Source organism: Poecilia latipinna, unplaced genomic scaffold (assembly GCF_001443285.1).
Source record: "Poecilia latipinna isolate Pla-1442-1.1 unplaced genomic scaffold, P_latipinna-1.0 Scaffold1111, whole genome shotgun sequence".
Classification (NCBI taxonomy): Eukaryota; Metazoa; Chordata; class Actinopteri; order Cyprinodontiformes; family Poeciliidae; genus Poecilia; species Poecilia latipinna.
Window position 1 is genome coordinate 90567 of NW_015113727.1, and position 17411 is coordinate 107977.

The 17411-nt window shown below is 39.5% G+C and overlaps 2 protein-coding genes across 2 annotated transcripts in view; both read left to right on the plus strand.

Annotated features, from left to right (window-relative positions):
- Positions 1-3483, plus strand: part of LOC106959711 (uncharacterized) — an 18819-nt gene extending 15336 nt beyond the window's left edge. Inside the window, exons 5-6 of the mRNA XM_015052465.1 lie at positions 306-414; positions 675-3483. Coding sequence (XP_014907951.1) covers positions 306-414; positions 675-862 — 297 coding nt within the window. The 3' untranslated portion in view covers positions 863-3483. The remainder of the gene's footprint in view (positions 1-305; positions 415-674) is intronic.
- A 3540-nt stretch (positions 3484-7023) lies between these two features.
- ankk1 (ankyrin repeat and kinase domain containing 1) lies at positions 7024-16491 on the plus strand. Its single transcript, XM_015052453.1, has 9 exons — positions 7024-7625; positions 8116-8398; positions 8465-8616; positions 8974-9023; positions 9845-10000; positions 10588-10712; positions 11246-11279; positions 12215-12455; positions 14047-16491. Exons 1-9 carry the CDS (start codon positions 7441-7443, stop codon positions 15092-15094), a joined length of 2274 nt encoding a protein of 757 aa, XP_014907939.1. The 5' UTR covers positions 7024-7440; the 3' UTR covers positions 15095-16491.
- Positions 16492-17411: the final 920 nt, after the last annotated feature.

Here is a 17411-nt window from a genome sequence, read left to right on the forward strand (position 1 = left end):
TTTTTGGAAAAAAATAAAAAAAACCCCAAAACCTCGAGGGTTGAAAAAAAAAAAAAAAAAATTCCTTTTTTTTTTTTTTTTTTTTTTTTTTTACATTGTTTCTTTAAAATTCAAATAGAAGCTTCAACAAACAGCCTACTAAAATGTTTTAAAATACACACTGATAAATATTTATGTAGATTGTTATTGCATTTCTCTTGTTATTGAAAGCCAATACAAACATCCTTCTTCATGGGTTACAGCTCCTCCATCATATCTCCTACTCTTATGTATGTTTTTTTTATAAATTATTATTCTTTCTGCAGCAATGCACTTCTGAAGGTGCAGACACCGTCGCGGCCAATCTTCGAAATCGCATATCCTTTGGGCCGGTGTTGAAACAAGCAAAAAATTCAACCTTCCCCACGGAGATAGGTAATTATTAGCCGAGTGCAAAAAAAAAAAAAAAAAAAAAAAAAAAAAAAAAAAAAAAAAAGACAAAAAATCTAAAAAAACACACCATGAACTGGAGATGCTCCAGGAGAGGAAATGAGAGATGACTGTGCCATTTGTCAACGGAGTGTGAAGAATGGAGCCACAATGTTAAGTGGCTCTGTGTGTCCAAATATATACACTGCGCATTTGTGAGCTCACCAAGAAATACTTTTTGTCTATTTTTCTGTGGGACTTTTCAGATCCATCACAACTGGATCTGGTTTTGGTCTTTGTCAGCCTGGTGGTTGGCGTCTCCCTCGTCTCTTTGCTGCTGCTCCTGGTGTGGCTGGCCTACCATCGGCGGGCCATCTGGCTGCTCCGCTCCGCGGCTCCGTCGCCAGCCTGCTGCGGCTGCCTACGCCCGGGAGGCGACTTGATCTCACCGTGACCAAGGAGGAACCGCTGCCAATTATGCTGATCAAGTCCCCACCAAAATAGCTGCAAACAATTACATTAGTCAACAGACAGAGGGGGCAGTCAATCATATTAGGCGCAGAGCAGAAGCGGCCGGTCTCACCGCCCGGCGTAGGACAGAATACACAATGAGGTGCAATCCAATTCACACCTCCTCGCACAGGTGACACAGCTGTTGCAGTCAAATTTCACACTTAACCATGAAAAGTCTATTATCATCTGCTGAAAATAAACAGCACCTCTAAATAGAAAAGCTGCTCTGATCCCTTCTCTCACTGGGTGGAAATCAATAGGCCTGCCTATAACACTTGGATGAATGGATAACTTGGAAATAATAGTTTGATATGATGTATGCATTTGTGGTTTAAAGTCGTTATTGAGCTTCTTTGACAAATCGTTATGGGAAAATGTCACTTTCAGCTTAGCTGTTGCCGCAGTACTTCTGTAGTGTTTGCTTTGCAATGTTATGTCATAATATGTCATACAGTAGGTGACATGGATGGCTTGTTGATTGTGTACACTTGCAACAAGTAACCAGGTCCTTAATCTGAATTCTTAAAACTAACATTTAAAGTGTTATGGTGTGAAATAGTCTTTTTTTTGTGATGTTTATTTTCACTTTTTGGTATTTTTATGTTTCAGCAGTTCTTGCATCGATGAAGGGCTGGAGAAGCCTTTCATTGATGCACCCAACCACAACCACCCAGCAGGCAGAAACACAAACCTAAAGCCTGTTCTGAAAAAACAAAGACAGTTAACGTAAAGAGCAATCAGAAACTAATCATAGTGATTCGAAAGATAGATGGATCATATGTTTTTCATTATCACTAAAACAACAAAGGGTGTTTGAAAATCTCAAAGATTACCAAATCAGAATCTTGCAGTCCAAAAAAACTAAACAAATGCAAAACCAGACCAATGTACTGTTGGTAGCCACAAGTCAATGAGCTGGACACATGGACATGAGACACAGAAATGCAAAACTCCTGCCATACCCCAAGTTGTGGCACCCTGGGCAGTGAGCCCTACCAGAATTAGCACCAGGATGTACCTCGCCTGGTCTTAATGTTGCTTTTTGTTCATTAAATGTATGAGGCTTTCACACAGGGGGAAAGCCTGTGTGAAACTGTGAGTGGTTTGTGGTAAAACCAACATGTAGCCTGGAGTCGCAAATGAATACGAACAAACAGAAAACTTACAAAAAAAAAAAACAGGAGCAGGTTTGAGTTATGAGTATAGATTAGTAATGGGTCGTAACAGAAAGAACCAGTGAAGAACAAAGCAAGCCAGGGACCTTTTACATAAAGAGGAGGGAGTGGAAATGACAAAAGAACCAGGACAAGCAACTACAGGCACACAGATGTAGGTGGGGAAGGAGCTGATAAGGACAAATAAGGAAATGATCAACAGCTGGGGCGGGGAGCAGACTGGTAGGCTGAGGTGAGGTGAGCAACAAACAGGAACGAAGAGAAGTGAAAAGAATACCTGAGCCATAAACAGAAATAAATACCAATCTAATGAACCATATCTAAGAGACAAACAATGAGAATAACTGAACTAACACCAGTAACAAGCAAAAATGCAAAAAAAAAGGGAAAAAAAGGAAAAACAATCGAATCAGGAAGTTAGGGGTAATCTGAAAGCACACGGTAGTCCACCAATTTATCTGGGAACATCTGAGTAAAGGGGGTTGAATACAAAAGCCCCTAAGATTGAGATTATGTATATGCTAAATAGGATTTTTCCCATTTTGGTTGGATGTAAATCACACAGCAGCTTCATTGACTGGATTTTACTGTTTTTCCAGGCGAAGATTTATTTATTATTTTTTAAAAATATGTCTCAGATATGTTGAGAGTTACAAAAAAGTAAACAAGCCCCAAAGTCCTAGTCACGTTACACACTCATACACATAAAACACAAAACTCAATGCCCTTTTAACATTTCTCTTCATCTAGTTATGTTTGCCAACATCTACGCTCTGAGCATATGGACCGGAGAGACTCGAGTTAAGCTATTAGAGGACACAAGGGGCGATGGAAAAAGCCTGTAGCTCTACCCAGTCAGCTTAGCTAGTGTGGTGGAGCCTGCTAATGCGATTGGCTGACCCTGAGAGATGTGGCTTCCATCAATGAAGACAGACTTTCTCCCCTCAGGTAGCCTATCAGAAACCTGATCACGACTGCCTGGTCTTCATTGGAACATCAATCCGTGGGTCTGTCCTAAATAATAGTGGGAGTTAGTGAAGCATGAAACTATGGCTGTCAGAGAATGTTAAATTCATCTCCCCCCCCCACCCACCGCATACATAAGGCGAGTTGAAAGGTTTTATGTTTAAGAGTTCATTATTTTCACCAGAGTTGACTCTCAAATTAGAAGTTTTCTATTCATGTTGTGTTTTTTCTTCTGGGGGGACATTTTCCAATTCCCATTATTTGTTCCACAGTGTGTTGGTGCAGTTGCTAATCTCTAATCAACAAAAGCCAAACAGTGATTTATTTCTAACTTTTTGGGTTCTAGGTGTGGCTGGCATTCCACACGGATATCTGGGCCATAATCTCAAGGATCTAAATTCTCTCACAGTAGCATATTTTACAAAGAAAAAGCCTTATGTAAAGGAGAGTATCGAGGTGTAAACAAGGAGGAAGCTCACAGCATATCGAAAAGTGGAAGTAATGACAGGACCTTCCTGATCTGCAGCTGCTCTCTTACGAGTTTTACGCCATGAACAAAAATCCTAATGAATCACATTTGCTTCGCCGCCATATGACAGTTGGAAGGAGACAAAAAGATGTAATGAGGTGTTGCTCTGTGTAAGTGAGTTGCTCACAATTTAGAGTATATGACAAAAGATTTGCATTATATGCTCAGCAGGGGGCATATTGGATTTAGATTTGCTAGGAATGAAGAAACCTGTAGGCTAAGTGTCCTCGTGAATGCCAAGGAGCCTCCAGGAAATGTTAATTTTTTTTGATGTACCTGTGTGGTTTCTTTATTTTACGAATGCAACACGACCTAATGTCTCCACATAATCAGGTTTTAAATGGACCTGAATGGTGGTGTGATATAAACCAGAGCAGCAGTCGGGAATAAAAGGGAAGGGTAACACAGAACATCCTTGTTTTCTCATTTTCTTTAAAGACGCTCCCTTTAAATAAAGCTGACAGTTTAAAGCTTTGCTGTCAAACAACAGGTTTCATGAATGATTCAGGGTGATGAAATGCACGGCGTCACTAAGCTGCTTTAAAAAGCGTTAAAAACCCGTAAATCTTGTCTGAACATTACATCAACAAACTTCAATTTCTTTTTATTTGGCATTATTTTTGTGATAGACAATTGGAAAAGTGGTGAATATTAGGAAAGTTGGACATGTATTTCTTTGGATACACCTTTATTCTGATAGACTTGACTTTAGGAGTCAACTAATTAGTAAACGCAGTTCCCTTGGTGATAAAGTACTCTCAGTATTGTCATAAAACATCAATAACTGTTGATGCTTTCCAATAATTGCTTTTCAATAATGCATAATTGATGCATCAAAAGTGCATCAATAATGCATTTTTGATGCATTGATTAATAATTGATGCATCAATAATGGTAAAACATCAATAATAAATCATCATTATTGATGCTTTATGACCAAACCGTTGTTCAGGCTCCTCTAGGTTTCTCCCCTGACCTGTCTGATGTGTTTCTTCGTCATCGTGATACTGTCTGATTGTTATTGTTCTTAGGCTGACCAATAAGTGTATTGATACCGAGAATACTTCATCCCCAAGGGAACGGTATTTACTAATTAGCTGACTTCAGTCAAGTTTGTCAGAATAAAGGTGTATCCATAGAAATACATGCCAAACTTTCCTAATATTCACTACTTCCGAAGTTGTCTATCACAAAAAAAAGCCAAATAAAAATATATTTAAGTTTATTGCATCAATAATGATGCAATAATGATGCAATAATGATGCAATAATGCAGACCTCACCATCCACCTAAATTAGCAGATAGGACATGTAGAGCTTTACTGAGTGAATCAGCCAAGAGGAAACTCTGCAATTGTTTAGCAATCCACTGAAATCTGTTGACAGGCAACCACACGTACACCATAAGTCTAGTTTTTATGACAGACTGCCATTGTTGAAGGAAAGCCATAAGATGCTCTGCTTGCAACTTGCCACAAGCGATATAGAAGATGCAGAAAATGTGTAGAAGAAAGGGGATGTTCTGAAGATGAGAATGTGAGATTAAAGTAACTTTCCCCATGACCTTGAATGCACCATCCCCATGCATTTCTTCAGCGCGGTCAAAGAAATCTGGTCAGAGTAGACAGGAAGATAGAGTGAACTAATACATGCAGAGCAGAAAAATACAAAAGACTTGAGATGCACGTGAGATTAACCATCGATCATGGAAACAATCTTAAACATGTGAGGATCTTGGGCTGTTTTTGTGTTTTGATATTTAATTTTGGTTCCATTATTATTGGGTTCCTAAGTTGATTTTGGTTAGATTGGTCTTATTCCTGTTTTTCCTTCTGTCCTTTCTTAGTGAGTCTACTTAAGTTCTTGTGTCTGTTCTAAGTTACTCTAGTTTAACGATTTCAAATGATTTTTATTCCTATTTTTAGTTTTGCTTTACTGTTGCCTTCATATCCTAGTCACCTGTGTACTCTCTCGCCCCCTGTGCCACTTTCTCCCTCACTCTCCCCTCACACCTGCACTCAGTCAGCTAATCAGCCCAGGTCTTTTGTTATTCACCCACACAGTATTCAACCCCTTCTGCTCACACTCCTTGCTGGTTCCTCCTGTTATAATATTGGCAATTCATGTTATTTTCCTCTGATTTTCGCATAAAAACATTTCTCACTTATAAGCTGCTGCTGCCCCTCTGCATCTGGGTCCTTCATCAGCCAACCTAAACGTGACTAAACACAACCAGGCAATAAACTTTTCACAGGTTTCACCTCAAGGCTTTCTGTTGGCCCGACATATAAAATCTCAATTAAACACACTGAGCTTTGTGTGTCGTCATATGTGGAAAAAATATGGAAAAGTTGAACAAAGATAATATTGCTGCACAGCTGCTTGCGATAATATGGTAAATGATATGCAATAAATGCTCAAATGAGCGTCACTCATTGCAGTCTTTCTCCTTTATGGTAACACACTTACTCTCTGCTTTCAGAAAAGCTTAATTTAATAATTTTTTATTTGCATTTTTTTTTTACCATAAATGAATGTAAGCCTTGCCTAATTGCACAGCAAGTTTTGTAAGAGAATAAACAAAAAAATCATTAAGACTGAAAAACAACCAAACAGTTTGAGGCAGAATGTGCAAAAGTCCTCGAGGCACAAATGCTAATATTTTATCTTTCTGTCTCAGACGCTTAAAGCAAATTGCCCAACTGTGCTTTTAAAGAAATTAGACTTTACATTAAATGTGTGAAACTTCACACACTCTTAATAATAAATACCCAGAATCATTTCATTGTTGATATGCATAATTAAAAAGTAATCAATAATTGCTTTATTAAAACATGTCTTCCACCAGAATATATATTATATATATATATATATATAAAGAAGAAAAAAAAGTCTGGTACGATACAACAGCTTCCCGTCCTTACCTAACCTTGCGTGATAACAACAGAGTCATTTTGAATGCACTCCAGTTGGGGAAAGCTTTGACAGCTTCTCTAATCTGAAAGAAAACAGCTGGCTTTGAGGTTATTGTTCAATTCGTGAAGAGAATACGGAGATCTGTCTGCGAAAAGACGTCCACAAACAAAGCTGTTATAGAGTAATGGCAAACACAGGGTTCAGGAAGCTGGGAGAATAAAGTCCTGCTGAGAATAAAGTCCTGTTACACACAAAGACAGATGTCACTCATGTCCCAGTGTCAGGTGTAGCTTATGGTAGGAAGACAGATAAAGTCTCAGTTTGTCTTGAAAACAAACTGAGATTTTAGTGATGTATTTTGAAACGAGCCCTAAAGTAAGTTTCCATTACTGTCTGGGAGCATTTCTGCTATTTCCAATGGTAATCTCCCTGATTTCAAAAACAGCACTGAATCCTTCCACTGAGACTAACTGGGATTAAATACATGTCTTATTAAACTACAATGAGATAGATAAATCGTTCATTGCGATGTAAAGTCACTGTAAATATCGACTTGAATCACGATGTGCGTAGGTCCGATTTCAGCCAGAATAATTGATACTCTGTTGTTGTTGTTAAATTAAAAGTTTATGTTATCTAACCATCAAAGTGGAGAGATTATACGTTCAGATTGCATTGCTTAGATTACAGTGTTGTCCCGTAAGAAACCGTGAATGTTGGAAAACCGGTTGAGCAACAACAACAGCACAAACCAGCTCTGCACTTCAGCTCCGCCCACAAAGGACAAAACTCTATGAGTTTGCCGTGAACTTTCCTGTTCGCCTGAATGAGTCACAAGTTCCCGTAGATCGGCTGGGTGAGATGGATCTGTAGGATAAAGGCGTGTTTCAGTTTAGGACTGGACTATAACGGCGGCCCGAGGATCCTTGTACTCATGGATTGCTGTGACACGTCACCGGGACACTTCAGGGACTTCAAGAGGGACGACTTTGAGGCCGAATGGATTAAGGTGGCCGAAGGTAGATTTGGTCATGTGTACCAAGTCAAAGTCAAGCTCTGGCGGGAAAAATGTGCTCTGAAAACCTTTGACGCAACCTCGTCTGCCAACAACTTTTACAGGTATGAGATACATTCAACTCTCTGGAAGGTTTTTCAAAAATAACTCTTTTATTCAATTGGACAGATCAGGACTTGCAGGACTTGACAATAACACTGCACTAAGCCACACTGATGACACTTAATATATCTATTGCTGCTCCATGTGACTGTATCCTATATACTACTGCTGTACCATTTTAGCTCAGGTCAGTGTTACTTATTACCTCTACAGTAACCGATTGACGGTTCTTTTCATCCTACGCTCACTGCATTGCTTACTTGTGTTTACCAGCATATGGCAAATAAATCAGTCTGACAATCTAATTTTATCTTTATGCATCCAGGTCTTTATTTTTATTTTTAAAAAAACAACAAGCTTGTTTTGTTTTTGAAAGCATGTAGACTTTTGAACCACACTCTATATATTTTAATATTCTTTATAAAGTCAAAACTACAAATATTTCCTCTTTTTTTTTCTTTTTTTTTGTTTTTTTTCCATTTTACTTCACAGGAAAACAAAAGATGCGTTGTCCATCATAGCCAAGCTGAAGTTTAAATACATTTTGTCCATCTACGGCGTGTGCAGTGAAGCTACAGGTGTTGTCACGGAGTACATGAGTAACGGATCCCTAAACAACCTCCTAGCCAGTCACAGCTTCATGTGGCAAAAGAAGTTCCAGATGATCCACGAGATTTCTATGGCCATGAATTTCCTTCACAGCGCGAAACCTCCGCTGCTTCATCTTAACCTCAAGACGTCCAACATCCTTCTGGACGATCATCTCCATGTCAAGGTCAGTGCAGCACCTCTCCGGATGACATTCATTAGCGATGAGTTATTTCAACCCTTCTTGGTTAAGGTTTCAGATTTTGGTCTTGTCCACTGGGAGGACGGCATGTGCAAGACGACGTTCATGGAGCGCCTGACGGCAAGAGGGAACATAAACTACATTCCTCCTGAGGTCTTCACCGAATGCTCCGATTCACCGGGAACTGCTTTCGACGTTTACAGGTGACCTGCTAGCGGCTGTTCTCAGTGTCCACAATCAGAATCTCTGCATTTCATTTTTTTTTCTTTTTTTGGATTCAGTGCACAACCCAAAATTCACACAGCGTAACCTTGTTCTCTTCTGTATTCTGGATGTTTCTGATGTTTTCCAGCCAAATATTTTACTCCCATCTGACTCACTCTCTCTTGCCCCCCTCTTTTTTTTTCCTCAATATTTTATTGGATGTCTGAAAGAAGGACAGGAAAAGTTCTCAGTGTCCTTTTTGTTTGAAAGAGCATAACTCACAAAGTTTCCTGAATGCACATAATGTAAAATTATACATCTATTATTGAAAATCCTTTTCATGCTTTGATCCGCAGCTTCGGGATAGTGATTTGGGAGATACTGACACAGCAGAAACCCTACACAGGTAGGAATGAATTGCTTGAAATGAATCCCATCTCCACATCAAACAGTTTTATTACTCTTACTTTAGCAAAGAGTCATGTAACATTTAACAAGGTCAAAACGTGTTTCTTAGACTAGAATTCACTGAGGCTTCAAAGATCTCACTGCTGTATTTGAAATTAAGTCGGTCCTATGCCATGTATTCATAGAAAGTCAGTTTCATTTATAATTTTGTCATGCTGACACCAACAGAAGACAATTTAAACACGTTCGCTTCTTTTTGCTGCTTTTACAGAGAAGAATCTAAAAGTTATTGAGCATTTGTTTTTAATCCCCATCACTATGCCATCCCCAAAGCATGTAGTGACACTGACAGGCTGGGTAAGAAGAGCACAACTTAGGAGAAGCAGACAACAGGCTTTTATTTACTCTGGGGGAGCTGTAAAAACTTCACAGCTCCGGTGAGACAATAGTGGCTCTTCATGCACTCCAAAAACAGGGTTAGAGGAAATTACTGCACATTAAGCTGAACAAGATTAGAGACCGTCGAAATCAACGGCACTCATAAAATAATAAACTATGAAATTCAAGGTCCTAAATAGTTTAATTAAAGCACAAATAACATTCAAAGATAATAGACAAAAGCTGCACTAAGTTTCTTTAGTTAGTCCAGTGAGGACGCACACATTGAACTGCTGGAGATGAAAAGCTTTTGAACTTCTCTGCAGCTGTTTCATGTGTCTTGGTCCAATCAGTTTCAAATGATGTAAAACAACCTGAGAAGTACGGCTGCGTATAACAGATGAAGCGAACTGAACTGACAGACACATCTTGTGGTCGCAGGGTGCAGTGTGACCACAGTGCTGCTGCAGGTATCAAAAGGGAAGAGGCCCTGCTTGGAGATGATTCCTGAGAAGAGGCCCCCGGAGTGTGACGAGCTGATCTGCATCATGCAACAGTGCTGGGACAAGAACCCCCAGAAGAGGCCCCTATTCTCAGGTTCCAACATCAAATAATAAAAATAAATAAATAACAGTTTTAGGATCTTGTGTTTTACGTGCATTTTCTTCAATTCATGCCAGTTAAGCTTCAACAAGTAAAGAAGGCGACACCTCTCTTGTGCTGGTCTGTTTGTACATTTATCAAAACAGCATGTGCTTACACTTCGTCTCGGTATGAAAACCGAGACACGAATAGGTCTTTCGAGAATCATCTCATGAGTGTGACTGAAAACTACACCGGTAAAATTAGATTTAATCATTCCCACAAGGTTTTTGCAAGCACATGAGTGCATCTGCAGGAGTTTTTTTGTGTGAACACAAATCGCCGTCATGTTTATTTATAAAAACCTCATCTGCCAATTTGTAATTATCCCCCATATCACTGTTTATATTACCACATCTGTGGCTGAATTTAGTGCTAAGCCATGCATGAACGTCCCATACCAAAGCAAATTTTAGACAATCCCACTGGGTTTTTGAGCTACAATCCAGTCAACACCTTCGTGCTGTCGACAGTAATTTATTTGTTCGACGTGATGTTTGTCTTTAATATGGTCTTAGTGGTTTCCTGCTTTTTGTTTGCAGACACTGTGAGGAAAACAGAGACTCTGAACGAAGTCCTGAAGATCCCAGGAACAATAACTGGTCAGAGGAAAGACAACGCTGAGCAGGAATCACAGTATCCCTGGATGTTCTCGCCAGTACACAAAGTTAGTCCACTCTGACGCTCTCACTCAGCTTTGCATCTAATGTATTCTTCTGTATTTTTCTCTGTTAGTGTTGCATTGCGCTCACCTCAAACTTCCCAGTGGCTGTTAATTAACTTTTCTTTACTTTATTTGTGATTTCTCATCTTTTCTCATTTCAGTTTTTGTTTTGTGTTTTTTTCTTTTGTATGCCTGCTTGACCTATGGCTCTCAATCCTGTTTTCCATCCTCCGATTATAACTGTGATAATCTAGTCGTATAAATTGTTTGACCATATGGAATTGGCCTACGAAGCTGCATGTTGTTTTATATGCAGTGCAGATTGTTAGAAAAATATTGCAAAATTTAATTTACGTCACTGTGTATAAGAAATTTTGTTACCAGTGTGAATAACTGAATGCCTTAAAAAGGTACAGGCCCTATTAAGCTTTTTAAAACTATAACCACCCATTGGTTGGCTTTGTAATGAGATAAACATGACCTCAAGCTTACAATAATCTGTATTATTATTTTTTTATTTATCTTTCCCCCTTTAGGTCAGTTTACCTGAGATGCCTGAAACACTTTCAGGTAAGTCCAGGTAGATGGATTCACATACACAACTGGGACACAACTGGATTTTGGCTGTTTAGGAATAGAATAGAATAGAATAGAATAGAATAGAATAGAATAGAATAGAAATGTCCTACATGGGGACGTCTGTGCAACAGCAGCAAAGTGACAGGCAATAACAACAAGTAGAGTCACTCAAAGTCAGAATATAACATATATAAAACAGAATAAAGAATAAAAAGTAATGCACAGTAAGGGTAAGATTTTGACGTAATAAACCATGTAGTTATAATGTACTCCAGTCAAGAGGAATGTGCGACTGAATTGGCTAATTAAAAACTGTGCTAACTGTGGTGAGCTGCTTTTCTGGTCCAGCTGTAGAAAAGCATGATGCTGCCACTGACACCTCTTTATAATTTTTTATTTATTTCCAGAAAGCCAAAAAGTTTATTTTCAGAGTATCAAGGTAAAGGAGGCTGGATATAAATCAATCCCACACTTTTCAACGTTAAGGTCACTTAACGTTGTCCATATTAGAAATTAGTCTAGTTGCTCTGACGTAGAAACGCTTATGCATAAAGGTTTGAGCTTAAAAATGTGCTAAACATTTGCAGACTGGATGTATCACCATCACTTGTTAGCAAAGGCTGTAAAAGATTTCATTAGTATTGATTAAAGGAGTTGTTCTATTTCACTTGTTTCTGCATGACTAAGTTAAACAAGTACATATGAACACGCATGGTCTCAAAAACGAAATGCAAACATTTCACACCTTAAGGTGACTGACCTTAAGCTCCCCCGTTCACCAGAAAGACAAACCCTGTAGCATTTCAAAGCCTGCAGTTATGTAACAACGACAGAAAAGTTGTCTTTAATAAAGAAAAAAAAAATACTCAGAATTTAATTTTACAATGGAGTGATCAGCATTTCTGTCCTTTGTTTTCCTTTTGCAGATGACCAACACGACAAGAACAGCATTCTCTCTATGCTGGCCAAAAAGGACTTCAGTAGTTTCAGGCAGTCTGTGAAAGGAGATGACGTGTGCATGCAGTTTTCGGGCCATAAGAGCCTCCTTCACTTCACGGTAGCCAGCGGTGATGCAGAAAGTGTCAAGCATGTCCTGAGTCTGGGTGCTGAAGTGAACTGTACAACCGCCAGAGGTTACACTCCCCTTACCATCGCTGTTTTGCAAAGGTCTGTATGAAAGTCTGGGCACAAAGTGTTCTGTGAGTGGAGCAAGGCAGAGAGCTGTTGTTGTTGGCGCTTGAATATATTAACATTTTGTGGAGAACACTGATGAACTTTTCATGCGATACACATTTTGTTCTCTTTGGAGCTCGGAGAGAAGAAGAATGCCGCTCTTATTCAGACGTGAGCGGTAGACGAGATTCTTCTTACTTATGACCAAAAGAAACAAAAAGGGAAACGTCGGACACAAACTGATCGTTGAGGTAGAAGAACGATCGTTCCAACAGGGTGGGGGTCCAACGCAGGGGTACGAATACTTTTCTAAGTGCCAGTTTAAGAGGAAAGAAATACGTGAAGAATCTACTGAGTCGGTGGTTTAGATAAACACACCCAGCTGGGTCAAGCATTCAGCAGATAAGACACCAGCCTGCTTATCTGTTCGTGCTTTCACAGAGGCTCACAGAGGAGATTCTCTCGCTGCGTAGAACATTAAAATTCATAATGACGTGTGTCAGTGGAGGTCCTGTTCAGAACACAGGCCAACTATGGCATACGGTGGATCAAGTGCAAGCTGTCAGAGATATTGGTAGATTTAGGGCAGGAAATGACTACCACACTATTTTAATCTCGTTTTAGTCACAACAAGGTAGAAAACTATGGCCTGACTGTTAACGCATTGCATTTTCTGACCTGAACTGGTACTTTTTTGAGCATTTGCACCCATACACCCCCAATTACATTAAGAAGAGTCATAATGTGATTCTTCTTAATAAAATTTTGCCGATGAACCAACGGAGGTACCTCCTGAAGGAGGGATTTTATGTAAAATTGACCTTTTTGAGCTTATATTTTTATAAAACACCAGCAGTTTCATATTATATTCAATGTTGTCCATTATCGCTCCTGCAAACCATCAAAAACGTCTTGCCCTAAGTGCAGCACATTGTGTGTGTGGGTGCATAATGCTGGAAAAGCTTTGATCTAAAAAGCTGGTCAGCAATTATAAGAAAGGTTTGAGTCCTGTAATGATATAAAGATATCCATTGTGAAGAGTACCAGTAATTTTCAACATGCCGTTTACATTTTTTTTTTTTTTCCAAAATTGCATACATTGTTTTATTATCTCTGAAAGATGTTGGTCTCGTTTTCTGGCAGAAGTACAATTCTTGGTTGAATGTATATCAATTTAGATCTTAACTTGCCAGGGATGCGAATAATTTTATGCTTTACTAGCTGCAAATTTTACATCCCTAAACCTACTTATTTAATTGTTTTGTTTTGTCTGGTTTTTTGTCCTACTGACTTTGTCTATTTCTGATTAAAGAAAACAAAAAATATTATTTTTGAGAAGGGTGAGGCTAAGATAAATGTTGCCTTTCAACACCCGACCTAATATACCCGTCATTGTGTTTTAAGTTTAAGGTTAACAAGCCAAGATATTTAGAAGGATTTAGCTTATTGACCTTAAAAGAAAAAAAAAGAAGAAATGATCACTTTGATGTGGCAACTTTTTTTCTGTTCTATTAAGAAGTGATTTACATTCTTCCTCAACAAACAGCAGAACATAATGGCATCAAATTATATTTTTTTTTCACAGGTTTTATGACATCACCTGTTTGCTGCTGGACCATGGAGCATCTACATCGCAGGGGGACAAAGACCAGTGGACGCCGCTGCATTTTGCTGCACAGAATGGTGACGATCGAACCATCCGCCTCCTGCTGGAAAAAGGAGCCGCGGCCGACGTGCAAGAAAAAGCCGGTTGGATGCCGCTCCACCTGGCGTGCCAGAACGGCCACGAGACGGTCGTGCGCCTGCTGCTTTCGCGGATGTCAGAAGACGCCATTGTAAATCGGGTGGAGGAGGAAGGTAGAACACCGCTCCACATTGCATGCTCCTACGGCCATGTCAACATTGCCAAGCTTCTCATGGGTCGCGGCGTGGATCCGAACGCTACGGACTACTCTTTTTCCACCGCTCTCCATCTGGCAGCCGAGCAAGGCCATAACCGTATAGTCAGACTCTTGTTGACTAAGGAGGTCAAAACTGACATTTCCGACATCAGGAGATCCACGCCGCTTCATCTGGCTGCTCTGAAGGGTCATGCTGGCATTTGCAGGCAGCTGCTTTCCAACGGGGCCAACCCGAACTGCAAGACCGATCAAGGGTGGACTCCCATGCACCTGGCAGCCCTAAGAGGACATGAGGCTGTGGTGGTCCTTCTGGAGAATAAGGGCGGTTCGGTGAACGCAAAAGGCCAGAACGGATGGACTCCACTGCACCTGGCCTGCCACCAGAGTGAATCGGAGGTAGTTCTGAAGCTTCTGGCAGCAAAAGCTGACCCAAACGTCAAAGAGGAAAGTGACGGATGGACACCCCTGCACCTCGCCTGTGCCAGCCTTTGCTTGCCGTGTGTCCTCCACTTGATATCGCATCAAGCAGACGTCAATGCATTAAACTCAGGAAAGGCAACACCTCTACACTTAGCTTGCCAACATGGCTGCGTGCCCATTGTCAAAGGCCTGCTGCTAAATGGAGCAGACAAGACACTGATGGACTCGTCTGGATCCACAGCTCTGAATGTAGCCCAGAGGTGTGAAAAATGGGAAATCGTAGAGCTACTGAAAAACGAATGTGAATTGTAAATTACAACAAATTAAAAAAAAAAAAAAAAAAAAAAAATTATTGACTACAGTGCAGTATTGCTGACCAGGTCATTTTGACTTTGGTGTGACATTTTATTCCAGGGTGTTGAAGGTTTTTGATAAGTTTTGTCGTTTTTGTTATGACAAGGATATTTTTAAAACGTGGATTAGAAACAGACTTTTATCATTAGGTTTGTCCAACACCCAAGTACAAATATATAAATATATAATCGAGGCCGACTTAGATTTTGCTCAGGCAACTAAATAGGCCCGGTCTCACGATTGGCTTTTCACAGATTACTCTGTTTTTTTCTTTACAAGCACATGATGAAACTAGTTGGCTATCCAGCAGATCATATTTACATAACCAATAAACATGAGGCCATAGCAAAGCCTGTGAACAACACCACATGTTGTGGGGCAGTGTTTTTTTGTTTTTTTTGTTTTTTCTTGTGTGTTTATTTTGTTTGCTGAGCATCACCAGGCGCCTCACCATGGTGTGGTGACCCGAGTGGTCAGCCGTATCACAAACATCCAGTATAGATGTTTTCCATATTCAAATGTTGCTTTGGTTACATGAGAAAACCTGTTTTTATTACATTTGTCAAACAATCCTGTTATCTCAATGCGAATGACGAGCTAAAAAAAGAAATAAAACAGCACTGTCTAAAATGGTACTGCCACTGTTCCCGAAGCAATGTGTGTAAATTTAAGAGAACTGCTTTCAGGCTTGTTAAATCTGACATCAGCGGTACAGTGAAACATGACAAGAGAGTTTAAATATGGGATTCAAGGCGCATTATTCTTGTCATTGGGAGAAAAGCAAAACAAAAGGAGAGTGGCTGTAAGAACTTCTACACACCCTTATTTAATGTAGACAAAATTTTCAGTCAAAAATCTGGCTAAATAAAAATTGACAGTATTTTTCATAAAAAAAAAAAAATCCACTGTGTGCCTAATGATAGGATAAGATAATTATAAGCCAATTCCAACACAGCAATGGGAGTGCTACACAGCTTGCGCCATGCTCAGAGTGACATCTTATTAAAATGAAATGAAATGCCTGTATTCGGGAGCATCAGTGACCTACACTATGCTTTCACAGGACTCATCCTGCAACTGGAAGACTCAAACGTCTGGATGGAGAACCAAGAGTTCAAACTAACCACATGACTATAAATAGCCATAAACTGGGGTAAGATTTTTTATCCTGCGGTGCCAAAGTAACAGTGATGTGTTAAGCATGAGATTTCAGAAGACAATAATGTTTCCCACCTCTTCACTGTGATTGACCTCCATGTAATTTAGGTTCTTTCAGGTTGGTTGATTACTCTTTCACGCAGTTTTGAATGATTGTGACTGAAAGAACAAACAAAAATAAAAATAACATGAAATCATTAAGCCTCTTTCTACTGTTTTGATAGGAAAGTAATTGAATATCGATTGCCTGCCCCATTTGTATTCCCTTAATACATTTGTGTTATATAAACAATACATTTCATATCAAACCAAAATGTTGGTTATCACATTAAATGCAACATTATAAAACATTTCCCATAACCTTGATCAATAGAGAAGCCACATGGTTTCAGACTCCAGCAGAAAATTTGTTTTCATTTTTCCATCTTAATGAAATGACATCAAACTTATATAGTTTGATGTTTTTGGACTGTGGGAGGAGGCTGGAGTACCCAGAGAGAACCCACTCATGCACAGGGAGAACATGCAGAAAGACCCCAGGCTGGGAATTGAACCCAGAACCTTCCTGCTGCAAGACAACAGTGCTACCAACTGCACCACTGTGCAGCCCCATTTCATGTCTTAAATGTGATTAATCATGTACCAGTTACAGATCTCGTCCACCCTCTGTCCCCCCCATTTGGGTACCAAAAGCAAATAAATTAATTTGATTTTAGGAATACAGTTTACTACATAGTACGTATTGTTTTGAAATATCACCTAATTGGGATGCGGCAAATTTGTTGCAATAAAAATCTTATTCAACTTGTATTGTACGACCCTAGAGTAAATATGTATCCGACTTTAAATAACATGGAGAAGACCTAGGAGCCAGAGTTGGGTCTTATTAATCCTCCAGGTCAGATAATGTATGAGCAGACATGTTACTGTCATGACATCTTTTAAATCTATTTATGGTACTAAAAATTCCTCATAACGCATACAACTTAATAACTTTAGTTGTACATTAATCACCTATTTTAGTTGTTTTGGGAGAGTTGTGTGTGGTTGTTTCAGTGTAAAATGCAGAGGCATAAGCTTAGCTTAGAGCCACATGGTATGACTCACTGCTCCCATC